The 19,663-nt window shown below is 46.6% G+C and overlaps 1 protein-coding gene across 1 annotated transcript in view; it reads right to left on the bottom strand.

The window, feature by feature from the left end:
- Nucleotides 1–19,663, bottom strand: part of DIAPH3 (diaphanous related formin 3) — a 234,745-nt gene that overhangs the window by 133,341 nt on the left and 81,741 nt on the right. Inside the window, exons 18-19 of the mRNA XM_060233550.1 lie at nt 10,869–10,961; nt 6,637–6,731 (exon numbers count right to left, since the gene is read on the bottom strand). Of these exons, the coding sequence (XP_060089533.1) occupies nt 6,637–6,731; nt 10,869–10,961 (188 nt within the window). The remainder of the gene's footprint in view (nt 1–6,636; nt 6,732–10,868; nt 10,962–19,663) is intronic.

The raw sequence follows: 19,663 nt of genomic DNA, 5'->3' as shown, positions 1-19,663 counted from the left end.
TGTTCTTATGTGACACAGAGTGTTGGACTGGATGGGCCATTGGCCTGATCCAACATGGCTTCTCTTATGTTCTTATGTGACACAGAGTGTTGGACTGGATGGGCCACTGGCCTGATCCAACATGGCTTCTCTTATGTTCTTATGTGACACAGAGTGTTGGACTGGATGGGCTATTGGCCTGATCCAACATGGCTTCTCTTATGTTCTTATGTGACACAGAGTGTTGGACTGGATGGGCCACTGGCCTGATCCAACATGGCTCCTCTTATGTTCTTATGTGACACAGAGTGTTGGACTGGATGGGCCATTGGCCTGACCCAACATGGCTTCTCTTATGTTCTTATCCAGTTATACCGCTACCGTCGGAATTTAACTGCTTCATGAACCATTGCACTAGCACTTATCGTTACGTTGTTTTATAACGGATGTTTTAAAATTGTTTTTATTGTTCCGTGTTTAATTGATGTTTTACCCCGCTGGTCATTTTTTGACCTCAACCTGTGAGCTGCCCCGAGCCTGCCTTCGGCGGGGAGGGCGGGATATAAATTAAATTAATAAATAAATTTAACCATATGGATAACCGTGCTCCTCCTGAGCTTCCTATGCAGAATTAAAATGGGGGAGGGAGCGACGGTGAGGAAAAGTGTTCCTGCCGTTATTTTCAATGGGGATACACATGGCCTCCCCATTTAAAACAACCGTCCTTTAAAGATTAAAAAGCAGATGCATCGGGGACCACTTGGGCAGCTCTCCCGACTCCGCAGCGGCTCCTGTCTCACTGATAAGTCCCAATCCTGATGTTATCAAAGTGATAATGCTGGAATGCAGAACTGCGTCAGGGGCTAGAACAATACTGGATACTGCGGACCCAATCTGAAGTAACAGGCGTCTTATCCGGTTAGCAAAACCTGACTGCATGCTCCTAATCACCACGCCCTCTTTTGCAAACGGTGCTGCCATCTTGCTGAAAGGACTGTGCAGCTCGATACAGCGGCCAAAACAACAACAAAAAAATGTACGGTATGTAACAGATTCAAGACTACCACGCTGTAAACCAAGGATGGCCAAATTGTGGCTCGGGAGCCCCACGCAACTCTTTCACACAACATTGTGCAGCTCCCGGACGTCGAAGAGGAACTCCACCCAGGCTTTCTCTCAAGTAAACTTGCTTAGCCAGTTTGGTGTAGTGGTTAAGTGTGTGGACTCTTTTCTGGGAGAACGGGGTTTGATTTCCCACTCCTCCACTTGCACCTGCTGGAATGGCCTTGGGTTAGCCATAGCCCTGGCAGAGGTTGTCCTTGAAAGGGCAGCTGCTGTAAGAGCTCTCTTAGCCCCACCCACCTCACAGGGTGTCTGTTGTGGGGGAGGAAGGGAAAGGAGATTGGGAGCCACTCTGAGACTCTTCAGAGTGGAGGGCGGAATATAAATGCAATATCTTCATCTACCACACAGGGTGTCTGTTGTGGGGGAGGAAGATAAAGGAGATTGTGAGCCGCTCTGAGACTCTTCGGAGTGGAGGGCGGGATATAAATCCAATATCTTCTTCTACCTCACAGGGTGTCTGTTGTGGGGGAGGAAGGTAAAGGAGATTGTGAGCCGCTCTGAGACTCTTCAGAGTGGAGGGCGGGATATAAATCCAATATCTTCATCTACCTCACAGGGTGTCTGTTGTGAGGGAAGGTAAAGGAGATTGTGAGCCGCTCTGAGACTCTTCGGAGTGGAGGGCAGGATATGAATCCAATATCTTCTTCTACCTCACAGGGTGTCTGTTGTGGGGCAGGAAGGTAAAGGAGATTGTGAGCCGCTCTGAGACTCTTCAGAGTGGAGGACGGGATATAAATCCAATATCTTCATCTACCTCACAGGGTGTCTGTTGTGAGGGAAGGTAAAGGAGATTGTGAGCTGCTCTGAGACTCTTCGGAGTGGAGGGCGGGATATAAATCCAATATCTTCTTCTACCTCACAGGGTGTCTGTTGTGGGGGAGGAAGGTAAAGGAGATTGTGAGCCGCTCTGAGACTCTTCAGAGTGGAGGGCGGGATATAAATCCAATATCTTCATCTACCTCACAGGGTGTCTGTTGTGAGGGAAGGTAAAGGAGATTGTGAGCCGCTCTGAGACTCTTCGGAGTGGAGGGCAGGATATGAATCCAATATCTTCTTCTACCTCACAGGGTGTCTGTTGTGAGGGAAGGTAAAGGAGATTGTGAGCCGCTCTGAGACTCTTCGGAGTGGAGGGCGGGATATAAATCCAGTATCTTCTTCATCTTCTTCTTAGCATTGGGACCTCAGTCAGTAGTTTCTGAGCACTGATCCATACGTAGGCAAAGTATTTCCACCGGGTGTGAATTGGGGGAGGAGGGGGAAGTAAGTCACCCCTGCTGTAGGCTGATTCGGCATTGAGCAGGGGGTTGGACTGGTCCCACTGCATCACGCGGTACACTGGGAAGCTGAGCAGCCCTCGCTGTAACACAGGCCCGCAGGACAGGGACACACCGTCCAGCGATGCCAACGACGGGCCTTATGAAATCACCCCCTGCATCACCCAGCAAACTGAGCAGCCCTCGCTATGCAAAAAGGCAGCGTGGGAGGGCCACACAGTTCAGCGATGATAACAACGGGCATCATAAGATCACCCACTGTAGGTAGGGCTGGCCAAATGGTGGCTCAGGAGCCACGGGCAGCTCTTTCACACGTATTGTGCGGCTCCCATTCATTAAATGCATTCTTTTTTCTTTTGAAGAGCGCAAGGTTTAAGAACAACTGCTCACTGCAAATAATAGTGTGTTGAGAGCAATGTTCCCTCTAAGCTGAGTTAGTGTGAGCGAGCTCACAGGGGGTTTTTTTAGCCTCCAGCTCACACATTTTCGTCTTAGCTCAGGGGAAATGCCCCCAGGGCAAGCTAACTGATATGCAGCAGCCAAATCGCTCACTTGCAGTTTGAATGCCAGTAGCTCACAAGACTCCACAGCTTGGTCTTGCATTGGCTGAAAGGTGTCATGGGTGCTGGGGATCCTGCAGAGGAAGTTGAGCCTGCAGGAGAAACTGTGCCCCTGCCACCTGCACCAGTGCCCCTGCCTCCTGCTGGAGAAGATCCCAGCCCCCCTGCCTCGCCCTCTCGGGTGGCGCGTGTGCGTGACAGCCTCCGTCAGGACCTCAGGGATCGGAGGAGGGCGGCACGCTCACGAGCAAGACGCTCCCTGAGCCCTGAGAGGATTCTGGCCCTTCTAAGAGCAAGGATGCTTGAGTTGCAACAGGATCCTGGCTGCCTCTCTGAGCCAGCAATTAGCCCAAATGGGCAACAGCCAGCAGAGGGCTATATAGCTGTAGGCTTTGGGAGGAGGCTTTGTGGAAGCAACTAGTCATCTCTCTGATGTTCTAGCATCCACTCCGGCTTGACTTTGGTTTCTGGACTCCCTGACTTTGGCTTGTGACTTCTGGACTCCCTGACCGCGGCTTCTGGACCTCGGACCTGCGATACTTGTGCAGTGATTTGGATTTGGCGTCTCGGACCCTCCTGCTTACTGGCTACAGACCTCGGACTGCCCCTGGACTTTGCCTGACCCGGCCCCAGCCGTGACAAAAGGTGCCTGTGGACCAGTGGTCAGGACTGGTGCTGAGAGCACAGATTCCATGATCTACAACACCTTGGACTGATCGGGCCAAGAAAAGTAACTGGGCAACAACACTGGCCCAGATGACCAGTTATTTCAGGCAGCCATTGAACTCTCCAGCTCTGTAGAATTTTGGACAGCATTTTGGACCAAACTAAGCAGCACCTTATTGAAAAGGGGGAAGAAAAGGACATAATTCGAAGTTTCTAGTCCAGAGAGCAGTGCTTTCGAAACTTCTCCCATTCCCAGTTTATTCTAATAGGCGGCAAGTCTGGGCGACAAACAATATAAAAATGAATTAAACAAAATAAATCAATTATTATACAATTAACATACAAACTTAAAAACACAGACCTATATAATAAGAATAATTGTATACTAATTTTTTTTTTGTTTAATTCATTTTTGTATGGTTTGCACTCAACCTTCGCGGTACTAATTCAATACTAGTTCAGTTCTGGGGTTAAGTGTTCGCCCCCACCCTTTTTATGAAGTCTGAGAGACAATACACTAAGAAAAGACTGCATATTTACACCCTGTCCTTCTCCCTGAATCAGAGACTCAGAGTGGCTTACAATCTCCTATATCTTCTCCCCCCACAGCAGACATCCTGTGAGGTTGGTGTGTCTGAGAGAACTCTGACAGAAGCTACCTTTTCAAGGACAACTCTGCCAGAGCTATGGCTGACCCAAGGCCATTTCAGCAGGTGCAAGTGGAGGAGTGGGGAATCCAACCCAGTTCTCCCAGATAAGACTCCACACACTTAACTGCTGCACCAAACTGGCTCTGGCAAAGCAAGCTGTGATGCAGAAGGAGATGGGAATAGTCCGGCCTCAGGTAATCTAACTTTGGATATGCCATACTCATATTGGGGAATTAAATTATATTTTCAAAAAAGCCTTTTCTCACTGTCCTTTTGGTTGCTATTCTTAAGACCGATCTCATGACTTTTCACTCAGCTAATGAATGACCATGTAAAACGAGGCAAAAGTTATTGTCTGAGAAAATGAGGATCCGAAGGGTTTGTTTTTTCCCCTGTGTACTTCAAAGGGTTTTTGCTACTGAGGTGTGGATCGCCTGTTGAGGCTTCAGCTATTTCAGCTTTATAATCTGGACGAAGGAGAGCACAAATGCAAACGATTAGCTCCTGGGAAACTTTTATACTGCAGCTTTAGTTTGATTGAGATTACATGTTAGCTAAACGGAAATTTAACTATAAAAAGGAGTTTAGAAACTGACACTTCGGCTGAAGAGGCTGCGTTATTGGTGCATGCTCATAGCTTTTAAGCTTTTCTTTATTAAGAACACTCTAAACAAAAGTAAACGTCTGCAAACCGAAAGGCTTCTTGTCTCATCAACAGGCCGGCATCGATTTCCTGCTTTGAATAAGAGCACAATACGACAGGCTATCCAAGTAAAATCCAGGGAGAAATTTACTAGTACCCGGCTGCCAGGACAAGATAAAGTGAGGGTCCCGGGTAATGTCAGCCAAAATGGAGTAAAAAAACACCCCTTAAGCCCCAAACCTCTTGCTACACATATTCAAACTGCAGTGTGGAGCATACTGAGAGGTACAACGTGAGACTCAGAAGCAGGGGTGGCCAAACTGTGGCTCTTTCGCCCATATTGTGTGGCTCTTGAAGCCCCACTGCCAGTTGGCCAGCTTGGAGAAGGCATCTGTCTCTGTAGAATCACTTCTCCAAGCCAAACCAGCCAGCAGCTTGTAGAATGCAGTTCAAGTTAAAGCTGCTTTCTTTCCACCTCCACCATCTTCCTTCCTGTTTTGTGGTTCTCAAGCATCTGACGTCCACGTCTTGCACCTCTCAAACACCTGATGTTTATTCTATGTGGCTCTTACATTAAGCAAGTTCAACCACCCTTGCTCAGAAGGAACATGCCCCAAAGAGTTGACAAGTAAACTCAAATACAGTTGGGAAGAGCATCTTCTAAGAATTCATTTCTAAGTTTCAGATCGAGATAGGTAGTTTGGCGTAGTGGTTAAGTGTGCGGACTCTTATCTAGGAGAACCAGGTTTGATTCCCCACTCCTCTACTTGCACCTGCTGGAATGTCCTTGGGTCAGCCAGAGCTATCGCAGGAGTTGTCCTTGAAAGGGCAGCTGCTGTGAGAGACATCAGGGTGTCTGGCCTAATATGCAAAGGAGTTCCTGCTACAAAAATACCCCTGGTTTTAGGCAATTCGTATCAGTTTGTTAAAGTGGTTTTGGATTTAAGAAGTGGAGATAGTGTGAAATGCAAAAGGGGGGTTGAATGTACTCCCCCCCCCCTTTGAGCCAGTTTGGTGTAGTGGTTAAGTGCATGGTTTCTTATCTGGGAGAACCGGGTTTGATTCCCCACTCCCCCACGTGTAGCTGCTGGAATGGCCTTGGGTCAGCCATAGCTATCACAGAGGTTGTCCTTGAAAGGGCAGCTGCTGTGAGAGCCCTCTCAGCCCCACCCACTTCTTAGGGTGTCTGTTGTGGGGGGAGAAGATATAGGAGTTTGTAAGCCACTCTGTCTCTGATTCAGAGAGAAGGGCGGGGTATAAATCTGCAGTCTTCTTCTTCTAGTCACGTTAGTCTGCCTGTAACAGTAGAAAAGAACCAAAGTCCAGCAGCACCTTAATGACTAACCAAATTTGCGGTGGGGTCTGAGCTTTCGTGAGTCACTGCTCTCGTTTAGATACTTAAAGAACAGAGCAGCAACTCAAGAAAGCTCAAATCCTGCCACGAATTGTTAATCTTTAAGGTGCTGTTGGGCTGAGGCTCTTTTCTACTGTTTCTAGTTTCAGTAATCCCACGTTTATTGACACCATCTCCTGCCAACCCATCCCCAGAAGCTGGGTGCGGCAGGTACAGGCATATAGAAAATCTATGCTGTATGGATCAGATGTGTGCTCGGAAGACAAAAGATCTGGACCAAAGATTTGCTGCAAATACAATCGATAATTACGAGGCCTGCTGGGGAGTCTACGGGATCAGCAGCAGAGCCCTTTGTCGTAAAAACTCATTCGACAATGCGCCGTACCTGAAGCATGGACTCAGAGAGGTTGGCTTCATCTATTTCCAGTATCATCGTTTTGATGTCTTCGTAAGGGACCCGGAAAGAACCTAGAAAAATAGCTAAAGGAAAAAGAAATCAGCACATGTAACTGGAAAAGGGTTAGCACTGGGTTTTTGTTGCACTAAAAAAAAGGGGGGGAGCAAAATAGCCCAGCAAGTCTTTGCCTGTGTCATGATCCTGAGCCTAGTGAGGCCTGCAGGCCCAGAGAAGCCTGCCTAGGAGTTACGGGGAAGAGCCTACATTTCCCAGGATCCTTCCTGCCCCTCTGATTGGGTGGCAAGGTTTTGGAGGGAAACTGGCCCAGAGGGGAGTGGAGCCTGGGAGGAGAACATAAAAGGGCCAAGCCCAGGCAGGGGGTGTCCTTTTCCTGGAAGGCTGAGCTGGAGGCAGGCTGTAGCCTGGAGAGCTTGTAGCAGGGGAAAGATCCCTCGTCCAAAGCAAGGAGTGAGTGTTGGTTAGTAGAGTAGGGACTATATAGTTAAACACGTCAGGGCTTTTGTTTCGTTGCACCAACCTTTACTGTTTTCATATTCCCTTTAGCTCTAAATCAGAGGTGGGGAAACTTTTTTCTGCCAAGGGCCATATGGATATTTAGAACATCATTCACGGGCCATAAAAATTATCAACTTAAAAAACAGTGCTCTGCCAAGGGAGAATGATCCAGGCCAGCAAAATTAATGCAAATAATTGTTTTTCCATTTGAAGTCATGTGGGGAGAGCCTAATCTGGAGCACAAATACACACCCGGCCCACAACCCTAGGCAAATGCATAGGTTAGGGTTGCCAAGTCCAATTCAAGAAATATCTGGGGACTTTGGGGGTGGAGCCAGGAGACATTGGGGGTGGGGCCAGGAGACTTTGGGGTGGAGCCAAGATCAAGGCTGTGACAGGCATAACTGAACTCCAAAGAGAGTTCTGGCCATCAGATTTAAAGGGACGGCACACCTTTTCAATTCCTTCCTTCCATAGGAAATCATGAAGGATAGGGGCACCTTCTTTTGGGGCTCATAGACTTGGACCCCCTGGTCCAATCTTTTTGAAACTTGGGGGGTATTTTGGGGAGAGGCACTAGATGCTATACTGAAAATTTGGTGCCTCTACCCCAAAAAACAGCTCCCCCAGAGCCCCAGATACCCGCAGATCAATTCTCCATGATTTTCTATGGGAATAAATCTCCATAGGGAATAACAGAGTTCCCAGCAGACATTTCCCTTCCCTTCCCCCGCTTTCTGACGACCCTGAAGCGGGGGGAGGGCCTCCAAACCGGGGGATCCCCTGCCCCCACCTGGGGATTGGCAACCCTAGCATAGGCCCAGGGCTTTTTTGTAGAAAAAGCCCAGCAGGAACTCAGTAGCATATTAGGCCACACCATCTGGGATAATCAAGTGCAACCTGAACTGTGACAGTAACTTTTCCAGGCCCTGCAGCACTTCTGGCCGGCCAGCCAGGCCCCAGGAAGGTTGCCGCACAGCACATCTGGGCTGTGTGATCCCTGCCTAGCCCTGGGGAGGCTGCTGCACAGCGCGGCTGGACCCCACAATCCTTGCTGGCCAGCCAGGCCCCAGAGAAGCTGCCACATGGCTTAATTCGGCCCAGCAATCCCTGAGGGCCACACCAAGTGACTTCGAGGGCCGCATAAGGCCCTCGGGACGGAGGTTCTCCACCCCTGCTCTAAATCTTTGTCACCCACTTATTATTTGAGCACTGTAAATAAACTGTTGTTATACTCCTTGGGTCTTCACGTCTCCTTGGTCACAATAAGGAAGATACAGGGGTGGTTGGGGGCTCTGGGCCCTCCACACAGACCCTTACCAGAGCGGTAGCAGCCAGTAGAGGGCCCTGCTAGGCCCAGCTGTGTGACAGCCTGAATCTGCAAAAAAAGGTTTTACACAACCCTACTGACGTATGAGCGTATGCCAGGTGGGCTGAGGCACATCCTCAGCCTAAGTGAGGTGGTGAAAACAAGTTGGGAGCTAGAATCCCTGCCCATTTGACATCTGGACTGGGCTCAGCAGAAGAGCCTATTTACAATTCCTCCTCTCTATAGCCTTCTCTTTTAGTAGTCTATACTTACCCACCCAAGAACAAAAGCAGCATGTTACAGAAGTCTACGGTCAAATTATTACAGCACGGTGTACAATCAATTAGATTGAAACGAACGTATAAAATATACAAGCAACATGGGTATTGTGTCAGTTGTTGTAAATGCACAACACATTTGCATACTTAAATTGTATAAACAAAACGAAACACACATAACATGATTGACACTTCAAGGAGTTGTGAATGAAAGTCAAGCTCTCAACGTGAAGCCTGCAAGACGACCAGGAGCCAGCGAGAAGAATCCAGTTTCTGTCTGCCGTTGTCAGGTCTTACAGCCTCGTTGCGTTTGTGAATCAGAACTTTCGGAAACTTATCAGAAGGGCTAAATTAGCTCCGTATTTCTCAAGACATAGTAGAAAGCCTTGTTGGCTGTTATCACATTCTGAAACTCTACTGGTGATTCCCTCTTTCTAGTAAATGTTCGATGTCTTGAGAAATACAGAGTTAATTTTGCCTTTACGCCGCGCTTCCAAAGGTTCTGATTCACAAACACAATGAGGCTGTAAGACCTGTTAAAGGCAGACAGATTCTTCTAATTGGCTCCCTGTAGTCTTGCAAGCTCGAAGTTGTGAATTTGATATTCGTTTACAACTCTTTGAAGTGTTAATCTCTTTAAATATTGCACACGCGTTTAGTTGTGTTTACGCAATTTAATGTTTGTGAATGTATTGTACATTTGCAACAACTGACACAATATAACTACTGCTTATATATTTTACATGTGTATTTCAACTTAATATGCACATGTATTTCAACTTAATATAAGAAGCCCCTTGGCGCAGAGTGTTAAAGCTGCAGTACTGCAGTCCTAAGCTCTGCTCACGACCTGAGTTCGATCCCCGGTGGATGCTGGGTTTTCAGGTAGCCGGCTCGAGGTTGACTCAGCCTTCCATCCTTCCGAGGTCGGTAAAATGAGTATCCAACTTGCTGGGGAGGAAGCGTAGATGACTGGGGAAGGCAATGGCAAACCACCCCGTAAAAAGTCTGCCGTGAAAACGTTGTGAAAGCAACGTCACCCCAGAGTCGGAAACGACTGGTGCTTGCACAGGGGACCTTTCCTTTTCCTTTCCTTCAACTTAATATACAATTGATTGTACACGAGTGCTTTACTCTTTGAGTATTGGATTCTACACTCCGGTCCTTCTGTTGTACTGTTATGGGAGGCTAACAGCGCTTGCTGTCTAAAGATGGAAATGACAATTGTCAAAGGACACACGAGTGGATGACACCTTCAGTAAGAAGAGCTTTGGGCAGGGAGCAAACCAAGACAAAAGAGGCAGAGGCAAACACAGAGATGGTTCTTTAAATCGTAATTCAGGACAGCAGGTACTGAAGAGAGCCATGTATTTTACAAATTTGTATTTTACAAATTTTGTGGCAATTCTGAAGATCTGAAGTGAGGTTTTACAGCTCTTAATTCTCTAGTGTTCACAAAATGAATTACTTGTGCTGTATTAGTGAGCCAGTTTGGTGTAGTGTGCGGACTCTTATCTGGGAGAACCGGGTTTGATTCCCCACTCCTCCACTTGCACCTGCTGGAATGGCCTTGGGCCAGCCGTAGCTATCACCAGGCCTCAGATTCAGTGGAAGCTCACAGCACAGCTCCTGAACCTTTTGAGAGTTTCACCTCCTCCTTCTGAGAGTTTCACCTCCTTGTCCATTGAATAGTAGGTGCAGCTGCATAACAATCGCTGGATGAGCTCCGCCGCCTATTTTTCTACAAAACGACCCTTAGCTATCACAGAGGTTGTCCTTGAAAGGGCAGCTTCTGGGAGAGCTCTCTCAGCCCCACTACTTCATAGGGTGTCTGTTGTGGGGTTGTGGGGGGAGAGATAAAGGAGACTATGAGCTGCTCTGAGATTCAGAATGGAGGCGGGATATAAATCCAATATCTTCTTCTTCTATTATATAGCTGATTATTGTTGGGGAAGGATGCCATTCTGTTAAAAGTACAACCCAAACTGAGAAACACTGACCATTATTGAAATGGAAGAGTTATGCTCTAATGATTAGGAAGGAAAGTACCATAAATGATTAGTAAGAAAAGTCCAATAAACTGTAAAATACTTCCATTTGTGGAACTATTTACTTACAAAGGTTTTGGGCAGTTTTTGGATCCAGAATTTTGAGTTCCTTGATTTGCTTTTTAATACATTTCTTCTCTTCGAGATCATCACCTTTCTTTTCTGTCAAGGAAAAAAGTTTTGTTTTGTTTTAAATCGATGTATAAATATTGACCTCAAGTAATTTTTCACTAAAATGTGAAAGGGAGAGAGAGGGGGGCCACTGAGCCTCTGCCTGGCAGGCAGAAGGTCCCAGGTTCAGTCCCCGGCATCTCCAGGCAGGCGGTGATAAGAAAGACTCTGACTCAAGACCCTGACTCCACAGAAGAGCCTCTGCTTGGCATGCAGAAGGTCCCAGGTTCAATCCCCAGCATCTCCAGTTAAAAAGGACCAAGGAAATGATGGGAAAAACTTTGACCTGAGACCCTGGCTCAGTAGAAGAGCCTCTGCTTGGCATGCAGAAGGTCCCAGGTTCAATCCCCAGCATCTCCAGTTAAAAAGGACCAAGCAGGTGATGGGAAAGACCTTGACCTGAAACCCTGGCTCAGTAGAAGAGCCTCTGCTTGGCATGTAGAAGGTCCCAGGTTCAATTCCGGGCATCTCCAGTTAAAAAGGACCAGGAAGTGGGTTATAATGGAAGACCTCAGCCAGAGACCCTGGAGAGCTGCTGCCAGCCTGCGCAGACAACACTGGCCTTGATGGATCGACAGTCTGATTCAGTACACAGCAGCTTCATGAGTTCAGAGCCCTTTCTTGTTTCTTGGACATGACATTTGCACATGCTAATGAAGCTCATTGTTATACTAAGCGCTCTATATCTGACGAGCGTTTCAGGAGCTTTCATTATTCCATTCCAAGTTCAGGCCACTAGAAAGCTCTAACAATGTCTCATTACATTACCCATACATAAGCTGTAACCCAGACAACCCCATCCCACTGGTTTCAACGACACCAGACATATGTATGGGGAAGAAAGGAGACTGTTTACTGATCCACCAAAGAAAGACCGGCTGCGGCATCAGCTTTGATAGCATTAATATGCTCACTTCTACTGCATCAGGATTACGTACAGTCCCAGTTCAACAGCTAACAGTGGACAAAATTGCCCGAGAAGAGGACAACTCAACAGCACAGGATCCATAGGTCCTACATACAGCCCCACTTGCCGGACCCGGCACCTGTTTGCACACAGTCACCTCTCTTGCAAAAACCATGCTCCCTTTAAATGGCTTTTGCAAGGGTGTACTGCACGTAACAGACAGCTGTGCATTTTATTTTTACATTTTTCAGGTGTTACAAGGTTGACCTTTGGCAGGTTTTTCTTCATCCTAATGTCCTTATTATAAGATAGGGCCTGTAGCAGGACTAAACTTTATTGAAATATAAATGTTATTACACCAAGTCGGTTACATAAAATAAAAATTGGAACCCAAATTGTGGTCACCAGCAATGTTCCCTCTAAGCTGCAGAGTCTTGTGAGCAAAAATTCTACTTTGTGAGCGACTGGAATTAAACTTGTGAGCTCCTGCGTAAATTATTGTGCTCTGCGGTCATCCTTCCTGAGCTAAGATGAAAATGTGTGAGCTGGAGACTAAAAATCTGTGCGCTAGCTCACGCTAACTCAGCTTAGAGGGAACACTGGTCACCAGGAAGACTTTTTCCACTGTTGGCAGACCTGTGAATTAATACAAGTGTACTGGAAAGTGCCAGAGCTTTCTTTGCCCAGTTCCATGGATCTCGTGGGAGAAATGAACATATGAAGAACATATGAAGCTGCCTTATACTGAATCAGACCTCCCTGGGTCCATCAAAGTAAGTATTGTCTACTCAGACTGGCAGCGGCTGTCCAGGGTCTCAAGCTGAGGTTTTTCATGCCTACTTGCCTGGACCCTTTTTTTGGTTGGAGATGCCAGGGATTGAACCTGGGACCTTCTGCTTACCAAGCAGATGCTCTACCACTGAGCCACCATCCCTCCCGTGTGCGGACTCTTATCTAGGAGAACCGGGTTTGATTCTCCACTCCTCTACTTGCTCCTGCTAGCATGGCCTTGGATCAGCCATAGCTCTGGCAGAGGTTGTCCTTAAAAAGGCAGCTGCTGTGAGAGCCCTCTCCAGCCCCACCCACCTCACAGGGTGTCTGTTGTGGGGGAGGAAGGGAAAGGAGATTGTGAGCCGCTCTGAGACTCTTCAGAGTGGAGGGCAGGATATAAATCCAATATCTTCATCTACCTCACAGGGTGTCTGTTGTGGGGGAGGGAGGTAAAGGAGATTGTGAGCCGCTCTGAGACTCTTCGGAGTGGAGGGCGGGATCTAAATCCAATATCTTCATCTACCTCACAGGGTGTCTGTTGTGGGGGAGGAAGGGAAAGGAGATTGTGAGGCGCTCTGAGACTCTTTGGAGTGCAGGGCGGGATATAAATCCAATATCTTCTTCTTCTTCTAAATGCAAAGAAAGCACCTTTAAGACCAACGAGTGCTAACATTTTAAGCATATTTTATTTCAAGATCTGCTGAGCTTTGTCTAGGCTTCGAGATAGCACAAAATATTGTTAGGGGTATGTGGCAGGAGGGATGCTTAAATATCTGGTATACGATTCAGCTGCATTAGGGATTCACTTAGGAAAACTGAAAAAGCTTACATGACATTTCTTTCGCTCACATCCTTTTGTTAGCTATGTTACTTATCCATTAGGGAAAAGTGGCATGCATCTTTCCAAAGACGACCGTGTCTCTCCAGATCAGTGTTCCCTCTAAGCTGAGTTACTGTGAGCTACCTCACAGTTTTTTTTAGCCTCCGGCTCACACATTTTTGTCTTAGCTCAGGAGAAATGGTCCCAAAGCAGCCTAATTTATGCAGTAAAATGCCAGCAGCTCTCAAAGTAGCATTTTCGCTCACAGGACTCCACAGCTTAGAGCAGGGGTGTCAAACATGCAGCCCGGGGGCCGAATCAGGCCCCAGAGGGCTCCTATCAGGCGCCTGAGAAACTGGCTCTTGTCTGCTTCCTTCTCCCTCTCTCTTGCTTCCTTCTGCATCACAGCTTGCTTTGCCAGGCTTGCCCAATCGCACAGGAGCTACAGAGCAAAACCTCAATTTTCTCCATTGGCTGAGGCTCCTCTGGTCCCCTGGGGAAAGCTTCCTTTGCCCAGTTCCTTGGATCCCACGGGAGGAATACAAAGAAAGCACCTTTAAGTGCTAATGTTTTAAGCATGTTTTATATTTAAGGGTTTTTTAAAAACTATCTTTAGTCGTGTTTGTCTGTGTCCTTTATAAAGTTTATATCTCTGCTACCTAATCTTAAAGAGGTACACACATGGCCCAACCCGACAAGGTCCCATTTCTGTCAGATCCGGCCCTCATAACAAAAGCGACACCCCGGCTTAGAGGGTGCACAACTCCAGATGCTGCTTTATTTAAGACCTGTACATCACATCATGGCAAATAGAAGGGGAAGACATGGAAGTCGTGACAGACTTCACATTTCTGGGATCCAAGATCACTGCAGATGGGGACTGTAGCCATGGAATTAAAAGACGTTTGCTCCTTGGGAGGACAGCTATGGAGAACCTGGGCAGTATAATAAAAAGTAGAGACATCACCCTGCCGACAAAAGTCTGTATAGTCAAAGCGATGGTATTCCCAGTAGTAATGTATGGCTGGGAGAGCTGGACCATAAGAAAGGTCGAGCGCAGAAGAATAGATGCTTTTGAGATGTGGTGCTGGAGAAGACTCTTGGGAGTCCCTGGGACTGCAAGAAGGTCAAATCAGTCAGTCCTAAGGGAAATCAATCCAGACTATTCCCTGGAAGGTCAGATGCTGAAGCTGAAGCTCAAATACTTTGGCCACCCAATGAGAAGGGAGTCCTCACTGGAGAAGACTCTTGAGAGTCCCTTGGACTGCAAGGAGATCAAATCAGTCGGTCCTAAGGGAAATCAACCCTGACTGTTCCCTGGAAGGTCAGATGCTGAAGCTGAAGCTCAAATACTTTGGCCACCAAATGAGAATGGAGCACTCACTGGAGAAGACCCTGATGCTGGGAAAGACAGAAGGCAAAAGAAGAAGGGGACGGCAAAAGAGGAGATGGCTGGATAGCATTACTGATGTAACAAACATGAATTTGAGCAGACTTCGGAGGATGGTGGAAATCAGGAGGGCCTGGCGTGACTTTGTCCATGGGGTCGCAAAGAGTCGGACTCGACTGTGCAACTGGACAACAAAAACCTCCCACCACCCCCACCCCCCAATTATGAGGCCACAAAAGGATACAAATAGCATCCGCCCTCTACCGATTCCAGACTCATACGGAAACCGAGGCGCCTACTTACGGAAGAAGTAAACAAACCACCCAGGATTTCAATCCATTAGCAAGTAAGCTAAGTGGCATCTTAGTCACGCTCACAGTCAAGTAACAGCTACAAATGCCGGGTCTCGTTCAGTAGCTAATGAATGGCTGCGTGAACGTTCAAAATGCTGAAGCGACATTTCACAGCACATGATTGCTCCCTCCACCGGAACACACTACGCTGGCATATTCCTAATCGGTCTTCAAAGGCAACATTCCTCACTTTTTGGTACAAGCCATGCTGTGGAGTTAATACACCGCATGGTCAGCTTTATTCCCAGTGCGTCTACCTGCAACGTCAACGATTAGTCAGTGCTTTTTTTTAAAGTCTGGAAGCAGTTTTCTAATCGGAGTCAGCCAAGCTTGAAAGTAAAATCTATTCTAAACGGAAGCGTCCTTTTGTCTGCCCATGGCACATGCAGCTCAATGGAAAATAAAGGCAGGAGTCTCAAAACCTGGACCCTGGATTCAGGGTGATCTTGGCAGCTGCAGAGCCAAACACCAAGGACATCCTGGAACAAGTGAGCTCCAGAACATTCCTCTGCTATTGGCAACAGAAGAAAAGGTTCACTCCCGAAAAGCTAGGAAACTGGAAGCTAGGAAATATTCTCTCTGTTACAAAACAAAGGGGGATTTAATAGGTCACCAACTCGCATGTAACAGCAGTTAGAGCAAGGATGGCCAAGCTTGCTTAACGTAAGAGCCACATAGAATAAACATCAGGTGTCTGAGAGCTGCAAGACATGCATGTCAGAGAGCCACAAAACAGGAAGGAGGGAGGGAAATGGGTGGGGAAGAAGGAGGGAAGGAGAGATGGAAAGAAAGCAACTTTAACTTTAAATGCATTCTCCAAGCCGCTGTCTGGCTTAGCTTGGAGAAGTGATTTAAAGAGAGAAATGCCTTCTACATTCCAGCTGATGGGATGGTGAAGGCTTTGAGAGTCGTACAATATGTGAGAGAGCCACATGTGGCTCCCGGGCCACAGTTTGGCCACCCCTGAGTTAGAGAGTCTTGCAAGGACATAGGAGACCCTGGTATGAATCCCACCGCTGCCACGGAAGCTTGGAAGGCGACCTTGGGACTGTTGTACCCTCGAAGCCTAATGTGTTTCACAGAGTTACAGTAAGAATAAAATGGAGGAAAGGAGAACCACACTTCAGCTTCCACACTCCAACCCACCAAAGGTCAGCAGAGCTTTTATATATTGCTAGGAATAAGGCCCATCGTGGAGAAAAACACAAGCTCTAGAAAGAGGCTCTGGGCGAGTGCCCCCCCCACCCTTGCTGACTTCTCACTCACCCACCCAAGTGATTCACTCCCCCCCACGACCCTTGCTACAGGCCAGCAGGACAGGGCCACACAATTCAGTGATGCAAACAGTGGGCATTATTAGATCACCCACAGCATCAGCCACCAAACTGGATGTCAAGCTGAGCTCACTATGCTGCAAGCCAGCAGGATAGGGCCACATAGTTCATCCCAGTACAAATCCAAAGCGCCAAATAACATCTTATAACACCAAGCAGTAGACAAGTGCATCTTTAAGACCAACTAAGTTTTATTCAGAATGCAAGCTTTCGTATGCTCTTCAGCAGACTTCGTCAGACATATGGGAATGGATGCAGCAATTCTTAATATAAGTGGGCAGTGTGGAATCATGGGAATGCTTTTAGCAGATTAAAAGAATCACAAATAGGATCTGTGTTTGTTAGTGTAGGACAAAACAGAGCTGAAAAAACACTGGAGGGTGATAAAAAAGCAGACTGCTGTTGTAGGTGCAAAGTGCCATAAATCTAGGTAACATTCTGGCTTTGTTAGTTTAAATAGAGGGCATGTTTACTCAAGAGATTATAACATCCATATAGTTTGCCACAGGATGGGTTGGTATATGCAATAAGACAAACAGCCGATATCCCCCATTTGAGTATGTTAATACAAAAAAATCACCCCCAAATATTCTGATACACTGTTCTAAAAGAGAAATAATATAGGTTAGCCCTTAGAAAAACAGGGTGCATTAAAGTATAGTGGAAGGTGGGTTAGTATATGTAATGAGACAAACAGCCCACATCCCCCATTTGAGCATGTCAACACAAAAAAAACATTATTCTGATACACTGTTCTAAAAGAGAAATACAGTGGAACACTGTGGATGCACAGCTATATTCAGTGAGAGTTGGTTTAGTATACGTAATGAGATAAAAAACCAATATCCCTGTTCAGTCCTGGGGAGGTGTTTGTTCCGAGTTTCGTGATAATTTGTAATTCAGCAATTTCTCTCTCCATTCTGTTCTTGAAGTTCCTTTGCAGTAAAACAGCTCCAACCCATCCTATGGCAAACTATACGGATGTTATAATCTCTTGAGTAAACATGCCCTCTATTTAAACTAACAAAGCCAGAATGTCACCTACATTTATGGCACCCCTACAACAGCGGTCTTCTTTTTATCACCTAGTGTTTTTTCAGCTGTTTTGTCCTACACTAACAAACAGTCCTATTTGTGATTCTTTTAATCTGCTGAAAACATTCCCATGATTCCACACTGCCCACTTATATTAAGAATTGCTGCGTCCATTCCCATATGTCTGATGAAGTCTGTGTAAGAGCATACGAAAGCTTGCATTCTGAATTAAATTTAGTTGGTCTTAAAGATACACTTCTCTACTGTTGTTCTATTGCTTCAGACCAACACAGCCGCCTGCTGGAATCTATCTTACAACACCATTATATGTGGCGCTCAATAAGAATTAAAACCCGCCAACTGGATCCCGACAAGTGAACCTGAAACTGTACTACAGATTTTAAATTGTATGAACTGTCAAACTGTTTTAATGATTTTATTGTACCTTGATTTTAACATTATGTTGTTTTAATTGTTGTTAGCCACCCTGAGCCCATTAGGGGAGGGCGGGATGTAAATGCAATAAAATAGTTCAATGATGCAAACAATGGGCATTATTAGATCACCCGCTGCATCATCCAGAAAACTGGCTGTCAACCTGAACAGTCCTCACTCTGCTGAAAGCCACGCTGAAGAGTTCAGTGACGTAAACAATGGGCATTATTAGATCAGTCAGGCAGGCAGTGTTTATTAGTCACAGACCAGGTAAAAAGCGCAAATCTATCAGTAATAAAAAGTACAAATCTGTCAAAGGTATACTACTAAAACACATGTCCATATAATACAACAACATTAAAATGTAGATAAAATTTTAGTACATAGCAGCAGTTATTTGTAATAGCTCTACAAAGTCTACACCAAGAGAAAACTCCTATGATTTAAAACTATTCTTCTGTATGATCACTTTGGCGCAAAACCTAGCTGTTACTCTAGGCATTGCTGGCATTTCATCAACCAGCAGTTTCCCCAGAGATATCTTAGAGAGCCAGTTTGGTGTAGTGGCTAAGTGCGCGGACTCTTATCTGGGAGAACCGGGTTTGATTCCCCACTTGCATCTGCTGAGATGGCCTTGGGTCAGCCATAGCTTTCATAGAAGCTGTCCTTGAAAGGGCAGCTGCTGTAAAAGCACTCTCAGCCCCACCTACCTCACAGGGTGTTTGTTGTGGGGGGAGAAGTTAGAGGAGATTGTGACCGCTCTGAGACTCAGAGCATAGGGTGAGATATAAATCCAAAATCATCATCTTCTTCTTATCTGTTAGCGCCTTAGACTGTTCCAAAATAGGGAGAATTGTCTTGTCCCTTATTAGATCACCAACTGCATCATCCAGAAAACTGAATATCAAGGTGAGAAGCCCTCCCTGAGGCAGCAGCTTATGGCCACGCAGGTCACTGATGAGAACAATGGCCATTATGAGACCAACCAACATCATCCAGCAAACTGGAGGTCAAGCTGAGCAGTCCTCACTCTGCAAAGAAGCCAGCATGGGAAAGACCACACAGTTCAGTGATGCAAACGATGGGCATTATTAGATCACCCACTGCAGGGCTGGCCAAACGGTGGCTCAGGAGCCACAGGTGGCTTTTTCACACATATTGTGTGGCTCCCAGAAGTCAAGAAGAAACTTAATGCAGACTTTAAAGTTCACTATGCTACAAGCCAGCATGATAGCATACTTAGCATTGGGACCCCAGTCAGCCTCCTAAGTCTGACCCATACGTAGGTGAATATTTCCACAGTGTGTGAAGCGGGGAAGGAGGGCAAACTCTTCTCCTCTACATAAGAACATAAGAGAAGCCATGTCAGATCAGGCCAACAGCCCATCCAGTCCAACACTCTGTGTCACATAAGAACAAGAGAAGCCATGTTGGATCAGGCCAACGGCCCCTCCAGTCCAACACTCTGTGCCACACATAAGAGAAGCCATGTTGGATCAGGCCAGTGGCCAATCCAGTCCAACACTCTGTGTCACATAAGAACAAGAGAAGCCATGTCGGATCAGGCCAATGGCCCCTCCAGTCCAACACTCTGTGTCACATAAGAACAAGAGAAGCCATGTCGGATCAGGCCAACGGCCCATCCAGT

The sequence above is a fragment of the Heteronotia binoei genome, chromosome 3, assembly GCF_032191835.1.
Source record: "Heteronotia binoei isolate CCM8104 ecotype False Entrance Well chromosome 3, APGP_CSIRO_Hbin_v1, whole genome shotgun sequence".
Taxonomy (NCBI): Eukaryota; Metazoa; Chordata; class Lepidosauria; order Squamata; family Gekkonidae; genus Heteronotia; species Heteronotia binoei.
This window is presented reverse-complemented; position numbering and strand designations above follow the sequence as displayed.